Below are 24561 nucleotides of genomic sequence, written 5' to 3' on the forward strand. Positions count from 1 at the left end.
CAACACTCTGCAGTCTGCATTGGTTGCCGATCAGTTTCCGGTCACAATTCAAAGTGTTGGTTATGACCTATAAAGCCCTTCATGGCACCGGACCAGAATATCTCCGGGACCGCCTTCTGCCGCACGAATCCCAGCGACCGGTTAGGTCCCACAGAGTTGGCCTTCTCTGGGTCCTGTCAACTAAACAATGTCATTTGACAGGACCCAGGGGAAGAGCCTTCTCTGTGGCGGCCCCTGCCCTCTGGAACCAACTCCCCCCAGAGATCAGAATTGCCCCCACCCTCCTTGCCTTTTGTAAACTTCTCAAAACCCACCTCTGCCGTCAGGCATGGGGGAATTGAAATATCTTCCCCAGGCCTATATAATTTATGTATGGTGTGTTGTGTGCATGTTTTTTAAATTATGGGTTTTTAACTTCGTATTATTGGATTTGTATTGTACATTGTTTCTATCTAGTCTTCGGAGAGAGGCGGCATACAAATATAATAAATAGATAGATAGATAGATAGATAGATAGATAGATAGATAGATAGATAGATAGATAGAAATTCCTTGTGTGTCCAGTCACACTTGGCCAATAAAGAATTCTAATCTATTCTATATTATTAATATTGTTTCCTGATTGTTTATTTGCACCCTATGGCAATCATTGTTGTACCTCATGATTCTTGACAAATGTATCTTTTTCTTTTATGTACACTGAGAGCCTATGCACCAATGAGAAATTCCTCGTGTCCAATCACACTTGGCCAATAAAGAATTCTATTCTATTCTATTCTATTCTATTCTATATTATTAATATTGTTTCCTGATTGTTTATTTGCACCCTATGGCAATCATAGTTGTACCTTATGATTCCTGACAAATGTATCTTTTTTCTTTTATGTACACCGAGAGCATCTGCACCAAAGACAATTTCCTTGTGTGTCCAATCACACTTGGTCCATAAAAAATTCTATTCTAAGTTCGAAGAGTTCTGATGTACTGTATACTGTATATTTTGAGGGTTTGGAATGGAAGTTTCCTCCTGCGATTGGCCAGCCGGGCTGGTGGTGGGCGGGCTGAGAGCGTGATGCTTCCGAGCGATTGGCTGGGCCGGGGGCGGGGGCGGGATGACAAGCCATCTAAGCCGCGGGCCGTTGCTAGGGTCGGGGCGGGCCGTTGCCAGGGACGCGGCTAGCCGGCTGGGCTCGAGCTGCCGTCGGGGATGGCGGGCGTGGAAGGCGACGATGCCAGCGCGGTCTTGGATCACATCGTCACCCAGTTTAACACTTACGAGGAGTACCTGGACTCCCAGATCACCACGCAGGATCTCTTTTATCTGGAGGTGAGCCTGCCTGCCTTGCAAGGAGCATGGGCAGAGTGCAACGCCGTCGCGATCCCTGAGTGCAAGCTCTCCCGTCTGCAACCGCCGGCCGAGGAGGACGGAACCGGACAGCGGAGCCCCCGTTTAGGGTTAAAAGCCGGTTGGTCCCCACTCGAGGAGGGCTGAGGGTTAAGGCTTTCTCTGAGTTGAATCCTCAGCTGATCGGGTGGGGTCGGGTTTATGCAAAAGGAAACCTCCCCAGACCCACCAAGGGTCACAATACATGTTGCCCAAATGGATGTATTTGTCCTAAAAATGACCCGGTGAAGAAGAATCTTAGCTTTCTTTCCCAGATGGAACCGCACTTGAATGTGACCAACCTCTCCATAATAGACTAGACTAGACTGGAATAGACTAGAATACAATAGAGTAGAATAGAATAGAATAGAAAATATGAAGTGGAATAGGATGGAATGGAATGGACTAGACTAGAATACAATAGAGTAGAGTAGAATCGAATAGAGAAAATATAGAAACAGAAACATAGAAGATTGATGGTAGAAAAAGAGTGCTGTACTGCAGGCCACTGAAGCTGACTTATAGATCTGAAGGTCAGCGGTTCAAATCTCATCACCGGCTCAAGGTTGACTCAGCCTTCCATCCTTCCGAGGTGGGTAAAATGAGGACCCGGATTGTGGGGACAATAGCCTAGCTCTGTTAAAAAAGTGCTATTGCTAACATGTTGTAAGCCGCCCTGAGTCTAAGGAGAAGGGCGGCATAAAAATTGAATAAATAAATAAATAATAAATAAATAAATCTAGTCTTATATATGGAATGGAATGGAACAGAACATGTTCCATTGTTTCCAAATGTAAAATAATGCACTTGGGGAAAAGGAATCCTCAATCTGAGTATTGTATTGGCAGTTCTGTGTTAGCAAAAACGTCAGAAGAGAAGGATTTAGGGGTAGTGATTTCTGACAGTCTCAAAATGGGTGAGCAGTGTGGTCGGGCGGTAGGAAAAGCAAGTAGGATGCTTGGCTGCATAGCTAGAGGTATAACAAGCAGGAAGAGGGAGATTGTGATCCCCTTATATAGAGCGCTGGTGAGACCACATTTGGAGTACTGTGTTCAGTTCTGGAGACCTCACCTACAAAGAGATATTGACAAAATTGAACGGGTCCAAAGACGGGCTACCAGAATGGTGGAAGGTCTTAAGCATAAAACGTATCAGGAAAGATTTAACAAACTCAATCTGTATAGTCTGGAGGACAGAAGGAAGAGGGGGGACATGATCAAAACATTTAAATATGGTAAAGGGTTAAATAAGGTTCAGGAGGGAAGTGTTTTTAATAGGAAAGTGAACACAAGAAGAAGGGGACACAATCTGAAGTTAGTTGGGGGAAAGATCAAAGGCAACATGAGAAAATATTATTTTACTGAAAGAGTAGTAGATCCTTGGAACAAACTTCCAGCAGACGTGGTTGGTAAATCCACAGCAACTGAATTTAAACATGCCTGGGATAAACATAGATCCATCCTAAGATAAAATACAGGAAATAGTATAAGGGCAGACTAGATGGACCATGAGGTCTTTTTCTGCCGTCAGTCTTCTATATTTCTATGTTTCTATGAACAGGAATAGGTTAGGATGGGATAGAGAAAATATGGAATAGAATGGAGTGGAATGGGATAGAAAGATAGAATAGAATAGGATAGAATAGAATTCTTTATTGGCCAAGTGTGATTGGACACACAAGGAATTTGTCTTTGGTGCACATGCTCTCAGTGCACATAAAAAAGATGCATTTGTCAGGAATCATGAGGCACAACACTTAATGATTGTCATAGGGGTCAAATAAGCAATAAAGAAACAAGCAATATAAATCATAAGGATACAAGCAACAACTTACAGTCATAGTCATAACTGGAAGATCAGTGATAGTAATGATAGTTTCTTCATTGCTTATTTGACCCCTGTGACAATCATTAAGTGTTGTACCACATGATTCTTGACAAATGTATATTTTATTTTATGTACGCTGAGAGCATCTGCACCAAAGACAAATTCCTTGTGTGTCCAATCACACTTGGCCAATAAAATTCTATTCTATTCTATTCTCTATTGAAGAAAAGAGGTTGAAAAACACTGATTTACATATTATAAAGTAATTCTAATTTATTCTTTATACCTTGGTCTCGAATTCTACTGACCACATGTCCTCTTACCTTATCCCATCATCCCATCAGTTCCTTCCCGCAAGATTAGTTTCATTGGCCGAATTCATCCTCTTATCCATGATCTCAATCTTTTTTTCATTTTATTTTCTAGGCCTATTGATCCCTTCCCTTTCTTAATCTCTTTCTTCAATGCCTGTTTTTCTTATTCCTTCCTTTATCATAACCAAAGGCCAATAAATTTTGAAGAGACCTTAAAGGACATCTATCTCAACCCTCCACCCAACTCCCCATGCTCAACGTTACAGCGTCTCTATAGCATCTTTGACAGATGACAATCCAACCTCCGATGATGGCTTGGAGCTTTTTCCTGCAGTAACCAACTTGGCCTTCCTGAAATCCTTTGAGAAGAGGAGGGACACTATATTCCATAATGTCCTTCAGAAGTTGTGTTGTGTCTTCCAAAAAGCTATTTTTCCCTTTGAAACCTGTGATTCAAACTTTTCTAGAACTTCCTAAGGGATGTAGTAGATCCATGAAATTGGACTGCAGTTCCTCTGATTGGCCACTAGGTGGAAATATTACCTCACTTTTGTTTTAAATGGTACCACTTATTATTTCCGAATGGATGTGGAAGAGATATGGCCTCTTTAACTCAGCAATTTTGTAAGTGTGTCGGTCCTGTTGGATTGCAGAACCAAACCAGACACTTATAGAGGTGCAGATGACGGACTCAATGATTCCTCTGTAGAACTGGATCAGCAGCTCCTTGGGCAGTTTGAGCTTCCTGAGTTGACACAGAAAAAATATTGTTTTTGATGTTAGGTATCCATTTTATTTATTTATTCATTTATTCATTGGACTTATATCCGCCGCTCTCTGTGGACTCGGGGCGGCTCACAAAATTTCAATAAAAAATAAAAATTGTCATAGTCAGTAATACATAGTCCATTTTGGATCTTGAGATAGGTTCGAACCTAGAAATTTGAAGGTCTTTACTGTTGATACTGTGTTTGTTTGTTTATTTATTTATTATTTATTTATTGGATTTGTATGCCGCCCCTCTCCGGAGACTCAGGGCAGCTAACAGCAGAAATAAGACAGCATATAATAATAATCCAATACTAAAAACAATTAAAAACCCATTATTATAAAAACCAAACATACATACAGACATACCATGCAAAAAATTGTAAAGGCCTAGGGGGAAAGGGAATCTCAATTCCCCCATGCCTGGTGGCAGAGGTGGGTTTTAAGTAGCTTACGAAAGGCAAGGAGGGTGGGGGCTATTCTAATCTCTGGGGAGAGTTGGTTCCAGAGGGCCGGGGCCACCACAGAGAAGGCTCTTCCCATGGGTCCCGCCAAGTGGCATTATTTAGTTGACGGGACACGGAGAAGACCCACTCTGTGGGACCTAACTGGTCGCTGGGATTCGTGCAGCAGAAGGCGGTCCTTGAGATGATCTGGTCCGGTGCCATGAAGGGCTTTATAGGTCATAACCATGTTGTTTAGTATTGTAACAGTTGTGAAAAAAAAATAATCATGGCCTTTGGACCAAAGTTTATTAAATGAGTTTCGTTACTCATCCAAGTGAGTTTTACAGTCAAAATGAAACATTTACCATACGTTAGAGCAGTGATTTTCAACCTTTTTTGAGCCGCGGCACATTTTTTACATTTACAAAATCCTGGGGCACACCACCAACCCAAAGGACACAAAACGACATTCTAAGACACTCTCCTCTCTTTTTCCATCCCTGTCTCCTCCCCCTCTTCTCTGTGTGTGTGTGTGTGTGTGTGTGTGCGTGCATGTGTGTGCATATATACAGACTCCTGAACCATTTCCAAAAACAGGTGAGGGTTGGGGTTTTTTCTCTCTTATTTTTTGGGTGCTTTTTATCATATGCTTTAAATCAAGAGTCACCTCTCTCTCTCTCTCTCTTGTTTCTCTTTCTTTCCTCTCATTCTCTGTCTCAATCATTTTTTCATTTCTCTTTTTTCTTCCCCTTTTTGCTCATTTTTCTCTTTCTCTCTCTCCCTTCCTCTCCTTTTTTCTCTCTCTCTCTCTTGCTTTCTTTCCCTCTCACTCTTTCTTTCTCTCTTTCTCTCTCTCACTTGCTTTCTCTCTTTCACTCTTGCTTTCTTTCTCTCTTTCTCTCTCTCACTTGCTTTCTCTCTCTTTCACTTTCTCTCTTTCTCTCTCTTTTCTCTCTCTCTTGCTTTCTCCCTCTCTCTCTTTCTCCCTCTCTTGCTTTCTTTCTCTCTTTCTCTCACTCTTTCTTTCTCTCTCTTTCTCTCACTCTTTCTTTCTCTCTCTCTCTAAGCAAAAAGTTGTGAGACCAGAACCTGAACTTCCGTCTTCGCGGCACACCTGACCATGTCTCATGGCACACTAGTGTGCCACGGCACACTGGTTGAAAAACACTGCGTTAGAGTGTCAGACAGTCTTTGGAAGATTCTGGTTCATCCGAATTCTGATTTATTTCTCCAGAATGAAGAAATGGCCCGGCAACTGGTAGAATTGGGCTTTCGAGGAAGTGGAGAAGTCTTGAAAAGGGAAGATTTCATCGTCAGGAAATTAGCTGCTGAAGCATCCAGGATCTCAGAGAGACAACAGCAAAAGTAAGTGACTGTTTAGCAATAGCAATAGCATTTAGACTTATGTTGTGATTCAGCCTGAGGCTCCTCAGGGACCGGCTGGAGCTCTGCCGGATCCATGCCCAGAGGAGGAGGACAGTGAACAGGAGGGGGAGGACCAGGCAGATGGGGGAGAGGAACGTCAGGAAGAGGAGGAGGGAGAGCAGCCTGAGACCCCCCCCGGGGGGGGGCTCTCCCCAGCTAGTAGCCTGGATTCATTGGATGAAGACGCACAGGCTATAATAGACATGAGGCAGCAACGTGCAGCTCAAAGAAGGGGCCAATTAGAAAGGTATTTCCATCCCTGAATTGGCAACAGCTGGGTTTGGGTGTGGTTCTCCTCAGCAGGGTTGAAAAGGCAGGCCCGCCCTTACAGTCTTGTGGAGAGTTATCAACTGGGAGTCCTGTGACCTTGCTTTGATTCTTGGCGTCTCTGATCTTGGCTTGTGGCCTAGAAGTCTAGAAGACTTGGGGGAGGCGTGGGTTTTATTATCTCCAGCGTTGTTTTTGCCAGCAAGAATCCTGTTTTATTGCCTCTGTGAAGCTTCATAGTGTTCCTGTCTGTAAGAACATTTTTTGTTACCTGTGTTTGCTTTCAATTATATAAACTGCCTTTGCTTTTTACCAGTGTGTCTGGCTACTCTTTTTGGTTGGTGTTGGCGTCTGGGGGGACCCAGACAGAACAGACTTATATACCGCTTCACAGTGCTTTACAGCCCTTTCTAAGCAGTTTACAGAAAGGCAGCATATTGACCCTGTTGAATATTCATTAGCATTATGTAAATAGTTGAGTCATAGACTGTTGAATGGTGATTGGTTTAAAATGCCCGGGAAATTAAAATGCGCGTCAATTATTTTGAGCGGGAAGAAACAATGTATAAAAACCAGAAAAGCCGATATTGTTGCAGTTTGTGCTTGGATACAATTCGTATAGCTACTCTGTCTCTGCTATGTGGTGAATAAACTTTACTTTAAACTGACCCCAGCATCAGTATTTTTCAGACCCCAACAATCTGAGTCCTCATTTTACTGACCTTGGAAGGATCAGTCAACCTCCAGAGCCCAGGGTGGTGGAAAACAGGCCGCCCAGAGGCTCATGGAGCACGAAAATAATAATAATAATTTATTAGATTTGTATGCCGCCCCTCTCCGAAGACTCGGGGCAGCTCACAACAATAATAAAACAATATTACAATGAAACAAATCTAATATTAAAGACATGTAAAACCCCATCATTTAAAACCATACCAAACAAAATATAAAAGCCTGGGGAAGGTGTCTCAGTTCCCCCATGCCTGGTGATACAGGGTGGTCTTAAGTAATTTGCGAAAGACAAGGAGGATGGGAGCAGTTCTAATCTCTGGGGGGAGTTGATTCCATAGGGCCGGGGCCGCCACAGAGAAGGCTCTTCCCCTGGGGCCCGCCAAATGACATTGTTTTGTCGACGGGACCTGGAGAAGGCCAACTCTGTGGGACCTTATTGGCTGCTGGGATTCGTGCGGTAGAAGGCGGTTCCGGAGGTATTCTGGTCCGATGCCATGGGGAGTACCTGATTGACAGATTGCCAGTTTGACAGCACCTGATCTGACAGTCTCAAAATGGGTGAACAGTGTAGTCAGGCAGTAGGGAAAGCAAGGAGAAGGCTTGGCTGCATAGCTAGAGGTATAACAAGTTGGAAGAGGGAGATTGTGAGCCCGCTGTATAGCGCGCTGGTGAGACCCCATTTGGAATCCTGTGTCCAGTTCTGGAGACCTAACCTACAAAAAGAGGTTGACAAAATTGAATGGGTCCAAAGACGGGCTACAAAATCGGTGGAAGGTCTTAAGCATAAAACGTATCAGGAAAGACTTAATGAACTCAATCTGTATAGTCTGGAGGACAGAAGGGAAATGGGGGACATGATCGAAACATTTAAATATGTTAAAGGGTTAAATAAGGTTCAGGGGGGAATTGTTTTTAATAGGAAAGGGAACACAAGAACAAGGAGGCACAATCTGAGGTTAGGTGGGGAAAGATCAGAAGCAATGTGAGAAAATATTATTTTACTGAAAGAGTAGTAGATGCTTGGCACAAACCTCCAGCAGACGTGGTTGATAAATCCACAGGAAGTGAATTGAAACATGCCTGGGATGAATATATATCCATCCTAAGATAAAATACAGGAAATAATATAAGGGCAGACTAGATGGACCATGAGGTCTTTTTCTGCCGTCAGTCTTCTATGTTTCCATGTTTCTATTGGAGAAAGCTGTCCGAAATAAACACAGATCCCTAACTCCTAATGCACGTAGGATTTCAAGCTATTTATTTCCATTTCTGAAGGTTGAAGGCCTTCATAAAAGGAAAGTTCTCTCTGTGAGGAAGATTGCCTGTGAATACGTCTGCGTGGTTGAGGTTGGGGGGTCTTTCCTCTTTTTGGCCTTCCAGCTGCAGGCCAGGAACCTGATCCTATTTCTCTACTGGATGCCCGGGGTCAACATCCTTCCCCCCTTCCCTGTGTGGCTTGCCTTGTTCCATGAATATTGGTGACTGTCAGATCCTGTCTTCATTCGCCCTAAAAGACAACAGTTTACATTCCCAAAATAAAATGTGTATCTCATTCAGGGAAAAATCACCTATCTTGGGAATCAACGAAGCAGTGGAAGTGATGTGCCAGTGCCTGGAGGCTGTTGGGGCCTGGATGGGTGTCAACAAACTCAAACTCAACCCAGACAAGACGGAGTGGCTGTGGGTCTTGCCTCCCAAGGACAATTCCATCTGTCTGTCCATTACCCTGGGGGGGGGGGGAAACTATTGACACCCTCAGAGAGGGTTCGCAACTTGGGCGTCCTCCTCGATCCACAGCAGACACTGGAACATCATCTTTCGGCTGTGGCGAGGAGGGCGTTTGCCCAGGTCTGCCTGGTGCACCAGTTGCGGCCCTATTTGGGTGGGTCTTCTCTGGGTCCCATCAACTAAACAATGCTGCTTGGTGGGACCCAGGGGAAGAGCCTTCTCTGTGGCAGCTCTGGAACCAACTCCTCCCAGAGATTAGAATTGCCCCCACCCTCCTTGCCTTTCGTAAGCTACTTAAAACCCACCTCTGTCGCCAGGCATGGGGGAATTAAGATTCCTTTTCCCCCTAGGCCTTTACAATTTTATGCATGGTATGTTCATATGTATGTTTGGTTTTTATATTAAGGGGTTTTTAATTCATTTTTAGTATTGGATTATTATTGTACACTGTTGCTGTTAGCTGCCCCGAGTCTTCGGAGAGGGGCTGCATATAAATCCAATAAATAAATAATAAATAAATAAATTTGGACAGGGAGTCACTGCTCACCGTCGCTCATGCCCTCATCACCTCGAGTTTCGATTACTGCAACGCTCTCTACATGGGGCTACCTTTGAAAAGTGTTCGGAAACTTCAGATCGTGCAGAACGCGGCCACGAGAGCCATCGTAGGGCTTCCTAGATTTGCCCACGTTTCTGCAACACTCCGTGGCCTGCATTGGCTGCCGATCAGTTTCCGGTCACAATTCAAAGTGTTGGTTATGACCTTTAAAGCCCTGCATGGCATTGGACCAGAGTACCTCCGGAACCGCCTGCTACCGCACAAATCCCAGCAACCGATAAGGTCCCACAGAGTTGGCCTTCTCCGGGTCCCGTCGACCAAACAATGTCGTTTGGCGGGCCCCAGGGGAAGAGCCTTCTTTGTGGCAGCCCCGGCCCTCTGGAATCAACTCCCCCCAGAGATTAGAACTGCCCCCACACTCCTTGTCTTTTGTAAATTACTCAAGACCCATCTATACCGCCAGGCATGGGGGAGTTGAGATAACTTTCCCCCAGGCTTTTTTATATTTATGTTTGGGTATGTATATGTTGTTTGCTTTTTTAAATATGATAGGGTTTTATGTACTTTTTAATATTAGATTTGTTTTCGCTGGAATATTGTTTTTATTATTGTTGTGAGTCGCCCCGAGTCTTCGGAGAGGGGCGGCATACAAATCTAATAAATAAAATAATAAAATAAAATAAAATTGAGCAAACGAGTTTACAGGGCTGAAAAACAAAGAACGGAAACCTTTCCCTCGTTCTAAGGTTAAAATAAAGTGACCCATCCTCCTCCTTTAGGGGGGACACTCCTTCTTTTGCAGGTCACATGGCTGGTAAGCCACACCCACAAATAAGCCACACCCACAGGGTGGTAGTAAATTTTTTTGCAGCCCTTCTGTACCCTCTGCGCATGCCCATAAGCCTTTGTGTATGCGCAGAAGTTTATTTTTGTCTCCAATCTGCGGTGACCGGACGATCAGTTCAGGGGTGTGGACCATTGGTCATCGCTGCTGGTTTGGGGAGTGGTGGTAAATTTCCGCTACCGGTACAAAATAAATCTTCAGGTGTTTGTCTTTTTGTTTGTTTGTTTGTTTGTTTGTTTGTTTGTTTGTTTGTTTGTTTGTGTATGTATGTATGTATGTATGTATGTATGTATGTATGTATGTATGTATGTATGTATGTATGTATGGTATTTGTATGCCGCCCCTCTCCATAGACTCGGGGCGGCTAACAACAATAGTACGAAACATCATGTAAATCCAATACTAAAACTAATACTAAAACAATTTTAAAAAACCTTATTTATAAAACCAAACATACATACAAACAAACATACCATGCATAAATTGTAAAGGCCTAGGGGGAAAGAATATCTCAGTTCCCCCATGCCTGACAGCAGAGGTGGGTTTTAAGGAGCTTACGAAAGGCAAGGAGGGTGGGGGCAATTCTAATCTCTGGGGGGAGTTGGTTCCAGAGGGCCGGGGCCGCCAGAGAGAAGGCTCTTCCCCTGGGGCCCGCCAAACGACATTGTTTAGTTGACAGGACCCGGAGAAGGCCAACTCTGTGGGACCTAACCGGTCGCTGGGATTCGTGCGGCAGAAGGTGGTCTCGTAGATACCCTGGTCCGGTGCCATGAAGGGCTTTATAGGTGATGACCAACACTTTGAATTGTGACCGGAAACTGATCGGCAACCAATGCAGACTGCGGAGTGTTGGTGTTACATGGGCATTTTTGGGAAAGCCCATGATTGCTCTTGCAGCTGCATTCTGCACGATCTGAGGTTTCCGAACACTTTTCAAAGGTAGCCCGATGTAGAGAGCATTACAGTAGTCGAGCCTCGAGGTGATGAGGGCATGAGTGACTGTGAGCAGTGACTCCCGGTCCAAATAGGGCCGCAACTGGTGCACCAGGCGAACCTGGACAAACACCCCCCTCGTCACAGCTGAAGATGTTTCTCTAATGTGAGCTGTAGATCCTGAAGATTCATTTGTAGCTTTCTGAAAGTGCCTTATGGCTGTTTCATGAAATAGTGGAAAGCAATACAAAAGTTTTGGGGAGGGATTTTTTTTTTTGCTATTTATGTCGTATAGTTGAAGGCATTCTTTAGTTTGTAGAATTTTCATACACATTAATCCCTCCCACCCCACAGTATACATCCAACAAACAGAAAAGGACATTTACTTTAAATAACACAGGGAGAACTACCAACCCTTTTTGATGACTCAAAATGTTCTTGTCCTTAACATGTTTACCTTAATATACGGTTAAGTCCATTTTTTTTTTTTGAAAGCCCCAGGTGTGTTTGTGTAGCTTTTCAGTCAGCACAAGTGAATTGGTTACAATAATGCCAATGTTTTTGCACCTGGAAAGGGGCAGCGGTAACCAACTTTCTCAGTGCTAGGAATAAATATTTCTCCATCTCCTTCTCCCTCCCTCCCCCCCTCTCTCTGTATGTCTCTCTTTCTGCTTCTGCTCTATAGTTGTGAATGGTTTGGTGGAAAATGCTTTGGGAATAAAATAATTTATTTCAATAGGTCTTGGTTGTTTTCTGTTGAAATCACCCTGGTATCCCCAAATATGGGAGATAAATTATATATATATACACACACATACAGATAGAATTGTCGGCTATCAATAAAATTAACTGCCTTCGAAATGGCCCTGGGTTGGGCCGAGAGGCAATAAGGAGCTGTGATGTTCCTTCAATACACCAGGGTGATTCAACACAAAATATGTAACCCTTCCCTGGTGCAGAGCTGAAGGGATTGGATACTGTAGCCTAGAGGATAATTCTCTGACTTACAAGGCAAAGGTTGCAGGTTCAAGTCCCAGTGGGTATGGCTAGCTGATGAGGCCAAAATAAGGCCAAAATAGATCTATCCTAGTCTCCCTTAATTTTCAAATTCAGCAAAAAAACATGTGACATACATACTGTTGTGATTCAGTCTGAGGCTCCTCAGGGAACGGCTGGAACTCTTCCGGCTCCATGCTCAGAGGGGGAGGACGAGGAACAGGAGGAGGAGGAGGACCAGGCAGATGGGGAAGAGGAATGTCAGGACGAGGAGGAGGGAGAACAGCCTGAGACCCCCGGGGGGGAGCTCTCCCCAGCGAGTAGCCTGGAATCATTAGATGAGAACGCACAAGCCATCATCGATATGAGGCAGAGAAGGGCAGCACAACGAAGGGGACAATTAGCCAGGTATTTCCATCCCTAATAGGCAACAGCTGAGTTTGGGTGTGGTTCTCCTCAGAAAGGTGGAAAAGGCAGGCCCGCCCTTCCTGTATTGTGGAGAGTTATCTTTTGGGAGTCCTGTGACCTTGCTTTGATCCTTGGCGTCTCTGATTCTGGCTTGTGGCCTCGAAGGCTGAAAACTTGGGGGAGGCGTGGGTTTTATTATCTACAGTGGTGTGTGTGCCAGCAAGAAGCCTGTTGTATTGTCTGGCCGTCATGACTCTTCTGTGAAGCTTCATAGCATTCCAGTTTGTAAGAACAGTTTTTGTTATCTGTGTTTGTTTTCAAAGATATAAAATGACTTTGCTTTTTACCAGCGTGTCTGCCTACTCTTTTTAGTTGGTGTTGACGTCTGGGGGAACCCAGACAGAACACATACATACATACATACATACATACATACATACATACATACATATGTCACATGTTTTTGCTGAATTTTGAAAATCAAGGGAGACTAGGATAGATCTATTTTGGCCTCGTCCGCTAGCCATACCCTCACTGGGACTTGAACTTGCAACCTTCAACACAAATCTTTTTTGACACAAATATATATACAATAGTACCTCGTCTTACAAACTTTTCGAAATACGAACCTGGGGTTTGGGATTTTTGTGCCTCTTCTTACAAACTTTTTTTGCCTTACGAACCTGCCGCCGTGAACGCCGAACCTGGAAGTTCGGCAAAAGTTTGGGTTCGGCATTCAGGTTTGGGAGGCTGCCGAGAAGCGTCGTCGCCCGCCTGTCACTTCTGCAGAAAAGCCGCGGAGCTGTCGGCCGGTCGGGAGGCTCAAACGGAGGTGGGGAATCCCAATAGGGAATTCCATGGGTGGAGCTTTGACATCACGGAGACGTCCTTCCTGGTCGGCTGAAATGTGGACTCCAGGAAGGACGTCTTTGTGACGTCAAAGCTCCACCCATGGAATTCCCTATTGGGATTCCTCCCCACCTCCGTTTGAGCCTCCTGACCGGCCGACAGCTCCGCGGCTCCTCTGGCAAGGTGACAGCTGTGCGGCGGCACTTCTCGGTGGCCTCCCTAACCCGAACGCCGAACCCGAACTTTTGCCGAACCTTTTGGGTTCGGCGTTTGGGAGAACGCCGAGAAGCCCCCGGGCTGTTTCAAAAGGTGACAGCTGAACGGCGGCGCTTCTCAGCGGCCTCCCGAACCAGAACCAGAACTTTTGCCGAACCTTTCGCCCGGCCTGTTTCAAAAGGAATTAAATAGTATATTTTGGATGTTCAGTAATAGTAAATAGAGAGGGAAATTGTATCTCTTTGAGGCGAGGAGAGGCAAGGCACCCTAACCTTGATGTGAGTGACATCAAGTTGGCCACCTTTAAGCCAGTCATATGACCTTTAAACCACTCCCAGCCACATGATCATCAAGCCACTCCTACCTGGTCACATGGATGGCAAGCCACACCCACAACACAAGCCACGCCCACAGTGTGGCAGTAAAAATTTTGGTTGCCCATTACTGCTTATAGGTAGAAAATACAGTGGTACCTCATGGTACGAACTTAATTGGTTCCAGGAGGAGGTTCGTAAGGTGAAAAGTTCGTAAGACAAAACAATGTTTCCCATAGGAATCAATGTAAAAGCAAATAATGCGTGCAAATCCTTCAGGAAAATCCCAAACTTTAGAAGGGAGGCGAACAGAGGGCAGGGAGGAGCAGCTAAAGGGGGCGGGTGGAAGAAGCAAGGCTAGGCTAAAGGGTGAGTGGGAAGGAAGAAAGGCAAGGGGGGGCGCCCCTCCCTTTTCTTTCTTCAAAAGACACCGTTTCAGTGCCTCTGCAAGCAAGCTGTTCTCTGCAAAATCTTTCCTCCTCCAAGCCGCCCCCTCCCTTTTCTTTCTTCAAAAGACACCCTTTCAGTGCCTTTGCAAGCACGTTCTCTGCAAAATCTTTCCTTCTCCAAGCCGCCCCTCCCTTTTCTTTCTTCAAAAGACACCCTTTCAGTGCCTTTGCAAGCACGTTCTCTGCAAAATCTTTCCTTCTCCAAGCCGCCCCTCCCTTTTCTTTCTTCAAAAGACACCCTTTCAGTGCCTTTGCAAGCACGTTGTTCTCTGCAAAATCTTTCCTCCTCCAAGCTGCCCCTCCCTTTTCTTTCTTCAAAAAAAGGGGGGGGGAAAGAAACCCCTTCATCCCAGCAGCAGCTGCTTGGGTTCGTAAGGTGAAAATAGTTCGGAAGAAGAGGCAAAAAAATCTTAAACACCGGGTTCGTATCTTGAAAAGTTCGTTAGAAGAGGCGTTCGTAAGATGAGGTACCACTGTATAATCCTTCCCTTGTTTTTAACAGCTAGCAGAGCTAGTGCTGAATCCTGCAGCTTAGATAAATACGGGGAGCCAGAGGAAGGCCAAGGTTTATTATACGAGACGAAGTCAATGCAAGCTTTCAGTTTGCCATCCAAGCACAACGAGCTTATACATGGCTCCGTGTCTCATCCACCTTTCCAATTTCCAAATGAGTTCCTGGAAGTTCACTCCAGATTCTCTCCAAGGCAGGTGCGCTTGATGGCAGAGCTGTCTCCTCCAATAAGCACCTGCGGCTATCCAGGCAAACCAAAACATGAAAATGCCACGTGTTATTGCAGCTGCCCCCACCTGGTTCTGCATTACTGGGACAGCCTTGTTTTCCCCAAAAGGAATAATAATAATAATAATAATGAAGTCCTTCACTTCTCCCCAAACGGGTCAATTTGTCTCAAAGGTGTTGAAACTTGGTTCGGTACTTTTTGAACCCCAGGCTAAATTGGTGGCAGCTTGAGGGGGTGTCCGCTGATACCTGTTTTAATATCTACTAGCTTTCTTAAAATAATAAATATTTTTTTTAAAAAATCCTGGAAATAGAATAGAGTAGAGTAGAGTAGAGTAGAATAGAATAGAATAGAATAGAATAGAATGGTATAGAATGGAATAGAATTTTATTGGCCAAGTGTGATAGGACATCATATATTTAACATCCTATTAATATCCTCTTGCACTATTTTCCAAAAGTTCTGCACTACCAGGCATTCATCATCATCACCATTATAGAATTATTATTATAGAATAGAAAGTTAAATTAGAATAGAATATGCAATCGAAAATTAGAATAGAATATAGACTAGAAAATAAAATTAAAATGCAATAGAATGGAATAGAATAGAAAATTAGAATAGAAAATTAGAATAGAATAGAGCAGAACAGAACAGAATAGAAGAGCAAATAGAATAGAATGGAATAGAATATCAAAATAGAATATTAAAATAGAATAGAATAAAATAAAGTAGAATAGAATAGAAAAGAAAATAAGAATAGAAAATTAGAATAGAATAGAGCAGAAGAGAACAGAATACAAAAGAATAGAATGGTGCATATGCTCTCAGTGTACATAAAATAAAAGATAGGTTCGGCAAGAATCATAAGGTACAACGCTTAATAATTGTCTACAGAGCAGTGCACACCAAGACAACAAGACACCAAGACACAAGAACAGTTTTTTTCCGAACGCCATCACTCTACTAAACAAATAATTCCCTCAACACTGTCAGACTTTCTACTAAATCTGCACTTCTATTCTACTAGTTTTTCTCATCATTCCTATCACCCACTTCCTCCCATGTTGACTGTATGACTGTAACTTGTTGCTTATATCCTACGATTTTTATTAATATTGCTTCTTCATTGCTTATTTGACCCCTATGACAATCATTAAGTGTTGTACCACATGATTCTTGACAAATGTATATTTTATTTTATGTACGCTGAGAGCATCTGCACCAAAGACAAATTCCTTGTGTGTCCAATCACACTTGGCCAATAAAGAATTCTATTCTATTCTATTCTATTCTATAGGGTACAAATAAGCAATCAAATCATATTAGGAACTTGTCAATATAGATTGTAAGAATACAAACTACAAAATTACAGTCATACAACCATTTGTTGGAATCCAGCAGAGACGCAGCCGGTCCCTGAGCAGCCTTAGGCTGAATCACAACAATTACTTTCTGGGCGACCCTCATATATAATATTCTGCCTTTTAAATATTTCCTAGGATTTTTCATTTTTCGTTCATTTTACCTAGAGCCCTTTGCAAGTGGCTTTGTTAAGGTTGCCTGCTGACTAACCAAGCGGGCCTCTCATTGCCAATTCAGGGAGTTATTTTCCCCTAGGGTTTTATCTACCACAGGTGTACTTACAATTGGTGGGATGCTGTGGGCAAACTTGCAATTTGATTAAAAGCTGTTCTAGTTATGCACCTGCCCGCTTTCCACCCTCCAAGGATTTCAAAAGGTAGGGAACATGCCAGAAAAGAGGAAAAGCATGGATTGAGCCACCTTCCCTCCCTCCCAGAGTTGTAAAATTAATTTCCTCCTAAGGGGAAATCAAGTGAAATAGCCTATAAACCATTCCCCAAAACAATTGAGCAGCAACTCCAAAGGCGCAGGTGTTCGAAACCCATTTCAAGGATGTTTACCAGTGGATTCCGATAGCTGCCAAGGAGGTTAGATGCAAATCTTTTGGGAAACTTGTTGTGGTCCTTGTTGTTTTGCAAACTCATCCGGTTCGAATCGCTCACCAAATCTAAAAAAAACCCCAAATTGGGCTTCGTCCCCTGGTTGGTGATTAATTCTATTCTATTTTAATTTTCTATTCTATACTCTCATTTTCTATTGTATGTTCTATTCTATTCTAATTTTCTATTCTAATTTTCTATTTTTTCTATTGTGTTTTAATTTTCTATTCTATATTCTATTCTTTTCTAATTCTCTATTCTCTTTTCTATTCTATTCTATTCTAATTTTCTATTCTATATTCTATTCTTTTCTCTTCTGTTCTCTTCTGCTCTCTTCTGTTCTAATTTTCTATTCTTATTTTCTATTCTAATTTTCTATTCTATTCTACTTTATTTTATTTTATTCTATTCTATTTTAATATTCTATTTTATTCTATTTTAATATTCTACAGTATTCTATTCCATTCTATTCTAATTTTCTATTCTATTTGCTCTTCTATTCTGTTCTGCTCTGCTCTATTCTATTCTAATTTTCTAGTCTATTCCATTCTATTGCATTTTAATTTTAGCGGAGAGGGGCGGCATACAAATCCAATAAATAATAATAAAATAATAATTTTCTAGTCTATATTCTATTCTAATTTTCGATTGTATATTCTATTCTAATTTAACTTTCTATTCTATAATAATAATTCTATAATAATATGATGATGATGATGATGATGGTGGTGGTGGTGGTGAATGCCTGGTAGTGCAGAACTTTTGGAAAAAAATGCAAGAGGATATTAATAGGATGTTAAATATACGATGGACAATTACAAAAGGAATGGCAGTATTAGTTAAAAAGGAACGAGATGGGAGAATTTAGAGAAATAAAAGAAGCAGCGATAGAAAGCGCTCAGGCGGTAATAGTCTTAGGCTGGAAGGATGCGACAAAATGGACAATACAAAACTGGTGTCGGTACATGGTGGATCACATTCAATTTGTGATTATGGATAAGAGGATGATTTCAGCCAATGAAAGTAATCTGCGGGAACTGATGGGACGATGGGACAAGGTAAGAGGATATGTGGTCAGTAGAATTCAAGACCAAGCTACAAGGAATAAATTAGAATCACTTTACAATATCTATCTATCTATCTATCTATCTATCTATCTATCTATCTATCTATCTATCTATCTATCTATCTATCTATCACATTGGATTTGTATGCCACCCCTCTCCGTGGACTCGGGGCGGCTAACAACAGTAATAAAAACAGCATATAACAATCCAATACTAAAACAATTAAAAAACCCTTATTATAAAAGCAGACATATATACAAACATACCATGCATAAATTGTAGAGGCCTAGCGGGAAAGAATATCTCAGTTCCCCCATGCCTGACGGCAGAAGTGGGTTTTAAGGAGCTTACGAAAGGCGAGGAGGGTGGGGGCAATTCTGATCTCTGAGGGGAGTTGGTTCCAGAGGGCCGGGGCCGCCACAGAGAAGGCTCTTCCCCTGGGTCCCGCCAAACAACATTGTTTGGTTGACGGGACTCGGAGAATGCCCACTCTGTGGGACCTAATCGGTCGCTGGGATTCGTGCGGCAGAAGTGGGTCCCGGAGATAATCTGGTCCGGTGCCATGAAGGGCTTTATAGGTCATAACCAACACTTTGAATTGTGACGGGAAACTGATCGGCAACCAATGCAGACTGCGGAGTGTTGGTGTAACATGGGCATATTTAGGGAAGCCCACGATTGCTCTCGCAGCTGCATTCTGCATGATCTGAAGTTTCCGAACACTTTTCAAAGGTAGCCACATGTATGTAAATAGATATGTTGCTTTTGAGTTAAAATGGTGTATACGGGATATGTCCCCATTTTGATGGAAGGGTACGGATATTGTCTGCTGGAAGGCACTAATCACTGAGCACTTATTATATGTTGTGTGTGTGTTTTATATTATAAAATCAATAAAAATATTTATTTTAAAAAAAGAGAGATTGGGAAGAGGACAAATAGGCATTGCACAGGTGAAGCAGGAAATGAACGAGGCGGGTCTTGGACAGATGGTGCCAAGTTCTGTTCTTATGACTTATGCAACCCTACATCAAAGCCTTAAAATACAGTTCGAACACGCAGGTTTGCTGTATTTCAACGGATTGATTAGCACATTGATGCCAGATGATGCCTTCAGGATTTCAAAGAGCAGCCACGTTGGAGGGACAGGGGCAGAAGTTGTATATATATTCTCCAGCATGGAATTAATAAACAGTGAGGTTCCTCCATAATTATGACCTTTGCTGTTTTTGGCAGCCACATGTGTTTCGGAGGAACGATCTGTACTGTGTCTTCCTTTTAACAAGATATCTGTTGTTTGCCTCTATCAGTATGGGTCTGAGGCCATATCCGTTTCCTCCCCTTGCATAACGAGCTCTTATGGTTTATATGGGTATTCGTTGGCTGCTCCGTGCATATTTGCGGGATTGAAGCCTTCCTAAACATTACTCTCCTTCTGAAGCAGACATATGGTTCTTCCTAAGTATCTAAATAGTAGTGGTTTTGTAGGGAGAAAAAAAAAAGTTCCCATCTATTTCTCTGGTCCTTAAAGCAGTGTTTTTCAACCAGTGTGCCGTGGCACACTAGTGTGCCGCGAGACATGGTCAGGTGTGCCGCGAAGCTCAGAGAGAAAGAAAGCAAGAGAGAGAGAAAGCAAGAGAGAGAGAGAGAAAGAAAGCAAGAGAGAGAAAGAGCGAGAGAGAGGAAAAAAAGAACTAGAGAGAAAGAAAGCAAGAGAGAAAGAACAAGAGAAAGAAAGAGAGAGAGAAAGAAAGAGAGAGAGAAAGAGAGAGAAAGAAAGCAAAAGAGAGAGAAAGAGAGGGAGGGAGGGAGAGAGAGAGAAAGACATAGAGGGACGTAGGGAGGGAGGGAGAAAGAGAGCAAAAAAGAGAGGAAGGAAGAGAGAGAAAGAGAGCAAAAAAGAGGAAGGAAGGAAGAGAAAGAAAGAGGGAAGGAGAGAGAGAGAAAGAAAGAGGAAGGAAGGGAGAAAAAGAGAGAGGGAGAAAGAAATAGAGCGAAGGGGAGGAAGAGAGGGAATTTTTTTGTCCAAACTTTTTTTAGCCACCCCCCCCCCCCCGCTCAATGTGCCCCAGGGTTTCGTAAATGTAAAAAAATGTCCCGTGGCTCAAGAAAGGTTGAAAATCACTGCCTTTAAGGATCTGTCTTGCAGGAATTCTTGGGCAAACCGCTTGCAATCAGTTCCTAACTCCCGTTTGATCTGGAAGGTGCGTTTTCAATTCCTCAGCTGGAACAAAAATAACAGCGCAGCACAGCTGTAAAAGAAGAGGTACAGTGGTACCTCTACTTAAGAACGCCTCTACTTAAGAACTTTTCCAGATAAGAAATCCTGGGCCTAGAAAGTTTAGAACTAAGACGCCTCCATAGCTGGATTACAGCATTCCTGTCAAACAGACAACAAGTGGTCAAAATCGGAAGCACCATATCCACCCCCGTCCCAGTTAAAAGCGGTGTCTCCCAAGGTAGTGTACTGGGACCAAAGCTCTTCATTCTCTACATCAATGACCTTTGCAATTACATCACAAGGAACTGTGTCCTCTTCGCCGATGATGTAAAACTCTTCAACACCATCCATAACACAACTACTCTCCAAAAAGACCTTGACGCTGTTTCTGAGTGGTCTAACACATGGCAATTCCAAATCTCAACTAGCAAATGCTCTGTCCTACACATTGGGAAGAAGAATCTGAACTCCAAATACGAACTGAATAATCAAATTATCACAGATAATCCCCACTCGGTTAAAGACCTTGGTATACTAATAACAAAAGATTTAAGTGCCAAAGCCCACTGCAACAATATAGCCAAGAAGGCTTCAAGAGTTGTAAACCTAATCCTACGTAGCTTCTGCTCTGGCAATCTCACAGTACTTACCAGAGCTTACAAAACTTTTGCCAGACCCATCCTCAATTACAGCTCATCTGTTTGGAACCCATATCGCATCTCAGACATTAACACCCTTGAAAATGTCCAAAGATACTTCACCAGAAGAGCCCTTCACTCCTCCACTTGAAATAGAATACCCTATGAGACTAGACTTTCAATCCTGGGCCTAGAAAGTTTAGAACTAAGACACCTTACACAAGATCTAAGTATTGCCCACAAGATCATATGCTGCAACGTCCTGCCTGTCAGTGACTACTTCAGCTTCAACCACAACAACACAAGAGCACACAACAGATTTAAACTTATTAACCGCTCCAAACTTGACTGTAAAAAATATGACTTCAGGAACCGAGTTGTCGAAGCGTGGAACTCATTACCGGACTCCATAGTGTCATCTCCAAACCCCCAACACTTTACCCTTAGATTATCTACAGTTGACCTATCCAGATTCCTAAGAGGTCAGTAAGGGGCGAGTACAAGTGCCTTAGAGTGCCTTCCGTCCCCTGTCCTATTGCTCTCCTATATCTCCTATTCCTTTCTTCTATTCCTATATCTCTTCTTCTATTCTTTCATTGACATGTTCTATTACTATATCTTCTTTTCTATTATTTCTTAGAAATATTTTACTATGAGTATCTCCTCTATAACCTTCATCCTGTATTTTACTATGTGTATATAGATATATACCCACTAAAACCCTCATTGTGTATTGGACAAAATAAATAAATAAATAAATAAAAAGAATCGGGTATTCAAGATTTTTTTGCCTCTTTTTAAGAACCATTTTCTACTTAAGAACCTGAGCCCGGAAAATTTTCCCAGGAAATTTGAGAGTGGCATGAAGGCCCGGCCAGTTTCCTGCCATTCTCCCTTTATCCTGGGCATCTCAGGCTTTTTTTGGGCTGCCAAAGGAGCCTTTCAGTGGTGCTTAAGGAGGCTTTGGCAGCCCAGAGCGAACGAAGCATTTTCCTTTCTCTGGGTACTTGGAGAGAGAATCAAACTCTGACAGCACCCAGAGAAAAGAAACTCTCTCTTCACTCTGGGCAGCCCAGAGCGAACGGAGCATTTTCCTTTCTCTGGGTGCTTGGAGAGAGAATCAAACTCTGACAGCACCCAGAGAAAAGAAACTCTCTCTTCACTCTGGGCAGCCCAGAGCGAACGGAGCATTTTCCTTTCTCTGGGTGCTTGGAGAGAGAATCAAACTCTGACAGCACCCAGAGAAAAGAAACTCTCTCTTCACTCTGGGCAGCCCAGAGCGAACGGAGCATTTTCCTTTCTCTGGGTGCTTGGAGAGAGAATCAAACTCTGACAGCACCCAGAGAAAAGAAACTCTCTCTTCACTCTGGGCAGCCCAGAGCGAACGGAGCATTTTCCTTTCTCTGGGTGCCACCTCAGAGTCCCTATTTTTTTTAAGCCTTAAAGTTTTGGATTTTTTTGATTCCTCTCACCTCATCTTCTTCCTTCAGCAGCGACTATCCTCCTCCTCTTCTTCTTCCTCCTCCTCCCACCCAATTCCCAGCTTTTATTTCTTTCCTAAAGAATATTTAAAAAAATATTTTCTCATGGTCTTAGGTGACCCCTGTGAAATGATTGCTCGACCCCCAAAGGGGTCACAACCCCCAGGTTGAGAACCGCTGCCTTAGACTAGACTAGACTAGACAAGACATGAACTGGATTGGATTGGATTTTATTAGCCAAGCGTGATTAGACACACAAGGAATTTGTCCTGGTGCATTTGGTGCTGGTGTACATAAGATATTTAAGGACGTTTTGTCATGTATTTCTTAACGCCCCTTACCCAGAATTTGAAAATGGCCACCAAATTCATAGTTGACCTTTTTCTGATATAAATCGGCTCCCCTTACAGGATTTGTCTTGGACATTTATTTGTTTGTTTGTTTGTCTGTATGTCTGTCTGTCCGTCCGTCCGTCCGTCCGTCCATCCATCCATTCATTCATTCATTCATTCATTCATTTATTAGATTTGTATGCCGACCCTCTCTGTAGACTCGGGGTGGCTCACAACAATAACAAAGGCAATGTAAAAACAAATCTAATAATTTAAAAAACACTAAAAACCCCATTATAAAAAGCAAACATACACACAAACATACCATGTATAAACTGTATAGGCCTGGGGGAGATGTCTCAGTTCCCCCATGCCTGACAGCAGAGATGGGTCTTAAGAACTTTACGAAAGGCAAGGAAGGTGCGGGCAGTTCTAATCTCCGGGGGGAGCTGGTTCCAGAGGGTTGGGGCCGCCACAGAGAAGGCTCTTCCACTGGGTACCCCCAAACGACACTGTTTAGTCGACGGGACCCGGAGAAGGCCAACATCCCACCGAGTCACTGATAATCAGTGAAAAGCAGGATCTAATTTCTCTTACCCACGTTCAAGAATTCCCTTTTTACGGCCATGATGTTTTTTATAAGACAGAACTTCCAAAATGTAGCAGGACTTTTAACCTTTGGAAACGTGTACGTGGTGCAATTCCTGTCCATTTTATTGACTGGAATGTAAGAAAGTGTCAGAAAAAAAATTATTTCTGTTCTGTCGGACTCTGGTAGACTCCTCCCAAAAATTCACAGGTACAAATTTCAGACACACACACGTTTGAAAATTCAAAACAATGTTCTTTATAATGAAAATTCACTTAAACCAAGCCCTCTTTTTGGATAGCAAAGAGCACTCGTCTCCAAACAAACTGGTAATTTGCACAAGTCCCTTATCAGTTCTGTGATACTTAGCTTGCAGCTGTGAGGCAATTCACAGTCCTTCTTCTTTCACAAAGTGAAACACACTTTGCTCTGGTTTAGTTTCAAAGCGGGAAAAAATCAGCACACAAAAGGTGAAAGTCAGTAAAGCAGTCACGAAACACAACAATCAGATAATCCTTCACAATGGCCAAACCCACAGGCTGCTATTTATAGCAGCCTCACTAATGACCACAGCCCCACCCAACCACAGGTGGCCTCATTTTCTTTGATAATAATCTCTCAGTTGTTGCTGCCTATGCATCGCTCTCCGCATGCCTGGCTGTATCATTAACTCTTGTTCTGAATCCAAGGAGGAGCTAGATAATTGATCTCCTTCTGAGCTGTCTGCCAAACTCTCCTCCTCCCTGTCACTCATGTCTTCTTGGTCAGAGGAGCCTTCATCAGCAGATTCCACCGGGGGAAAAACAGGCCTGCAGCATGTGGATGTCTCCCCCACATCCACAGTCCTTGGGGCAGGAGCTGGGCTAGAGCTAACCACAACACTTTCTGACTCATCTAATGCTGTTGGCTTAGTGGTTTCTCTCCTTCCAGTGCACTTGGATAATTGACTTTATTTTTAAAACTTGGGCATTGATAAATTTGTACTACACCAGTCTCTTAAAAAAATAATACAAAAGCTATCTCCTTTCCCTTTTTCCCTCTCCCGTTTCCCATTATAAACTTCCCCA

The 24561-nt window shown here is 43.1% G+C and overlaps 1 protein-coding gene across 4 annotated transcripts in view; it reads left to right on the forward strand.

Moving 5' to 3' along the window:
• Window positions 1-1168: 1168 nt before the first annotated feature.
• The window catches only part of CFAP299 (cilia and flagella associated protein 299), a 192870-nt gene continuing 169477 nt past the window's right edge, over window positions 1169-24561 (forward strand). For all 4 annotated transcript variants that reach the window (XM_070756937.1, XM_070756938.1, XM_070756935.1 and 1 more), the window contains exons 1-2: window positions 1169-1327; window positions 5974-6104. In XM_070756937.1, the coding sequence (XP_070613038.1) occupies window positions 1208-1327; window positions 5974-6104 (251 nt within the window). In that variant the 5' untranslated portion in view covers window positions 1169-1207. The remainder of the gene's footprint in view (window positions 1328-5973; window positions 6105-24561) is intronic.

Source organism: Erythrolamprus reginae, chromosome 7 (assembly GCF_031021105.1).
Source record: "Erythrolamprus reginae isolate rEryReg1 chromosome 7, rEryReg1.hap1, whole genome shotgun sequence".
In the NCBI taxonomy this organism is placed as follows: Eukaryota; Metazoa; Chordata; class Lepidosauria; order Squamata; family Dipsadidae; genus Erythrolamprus; species Erythrolamprus reginae.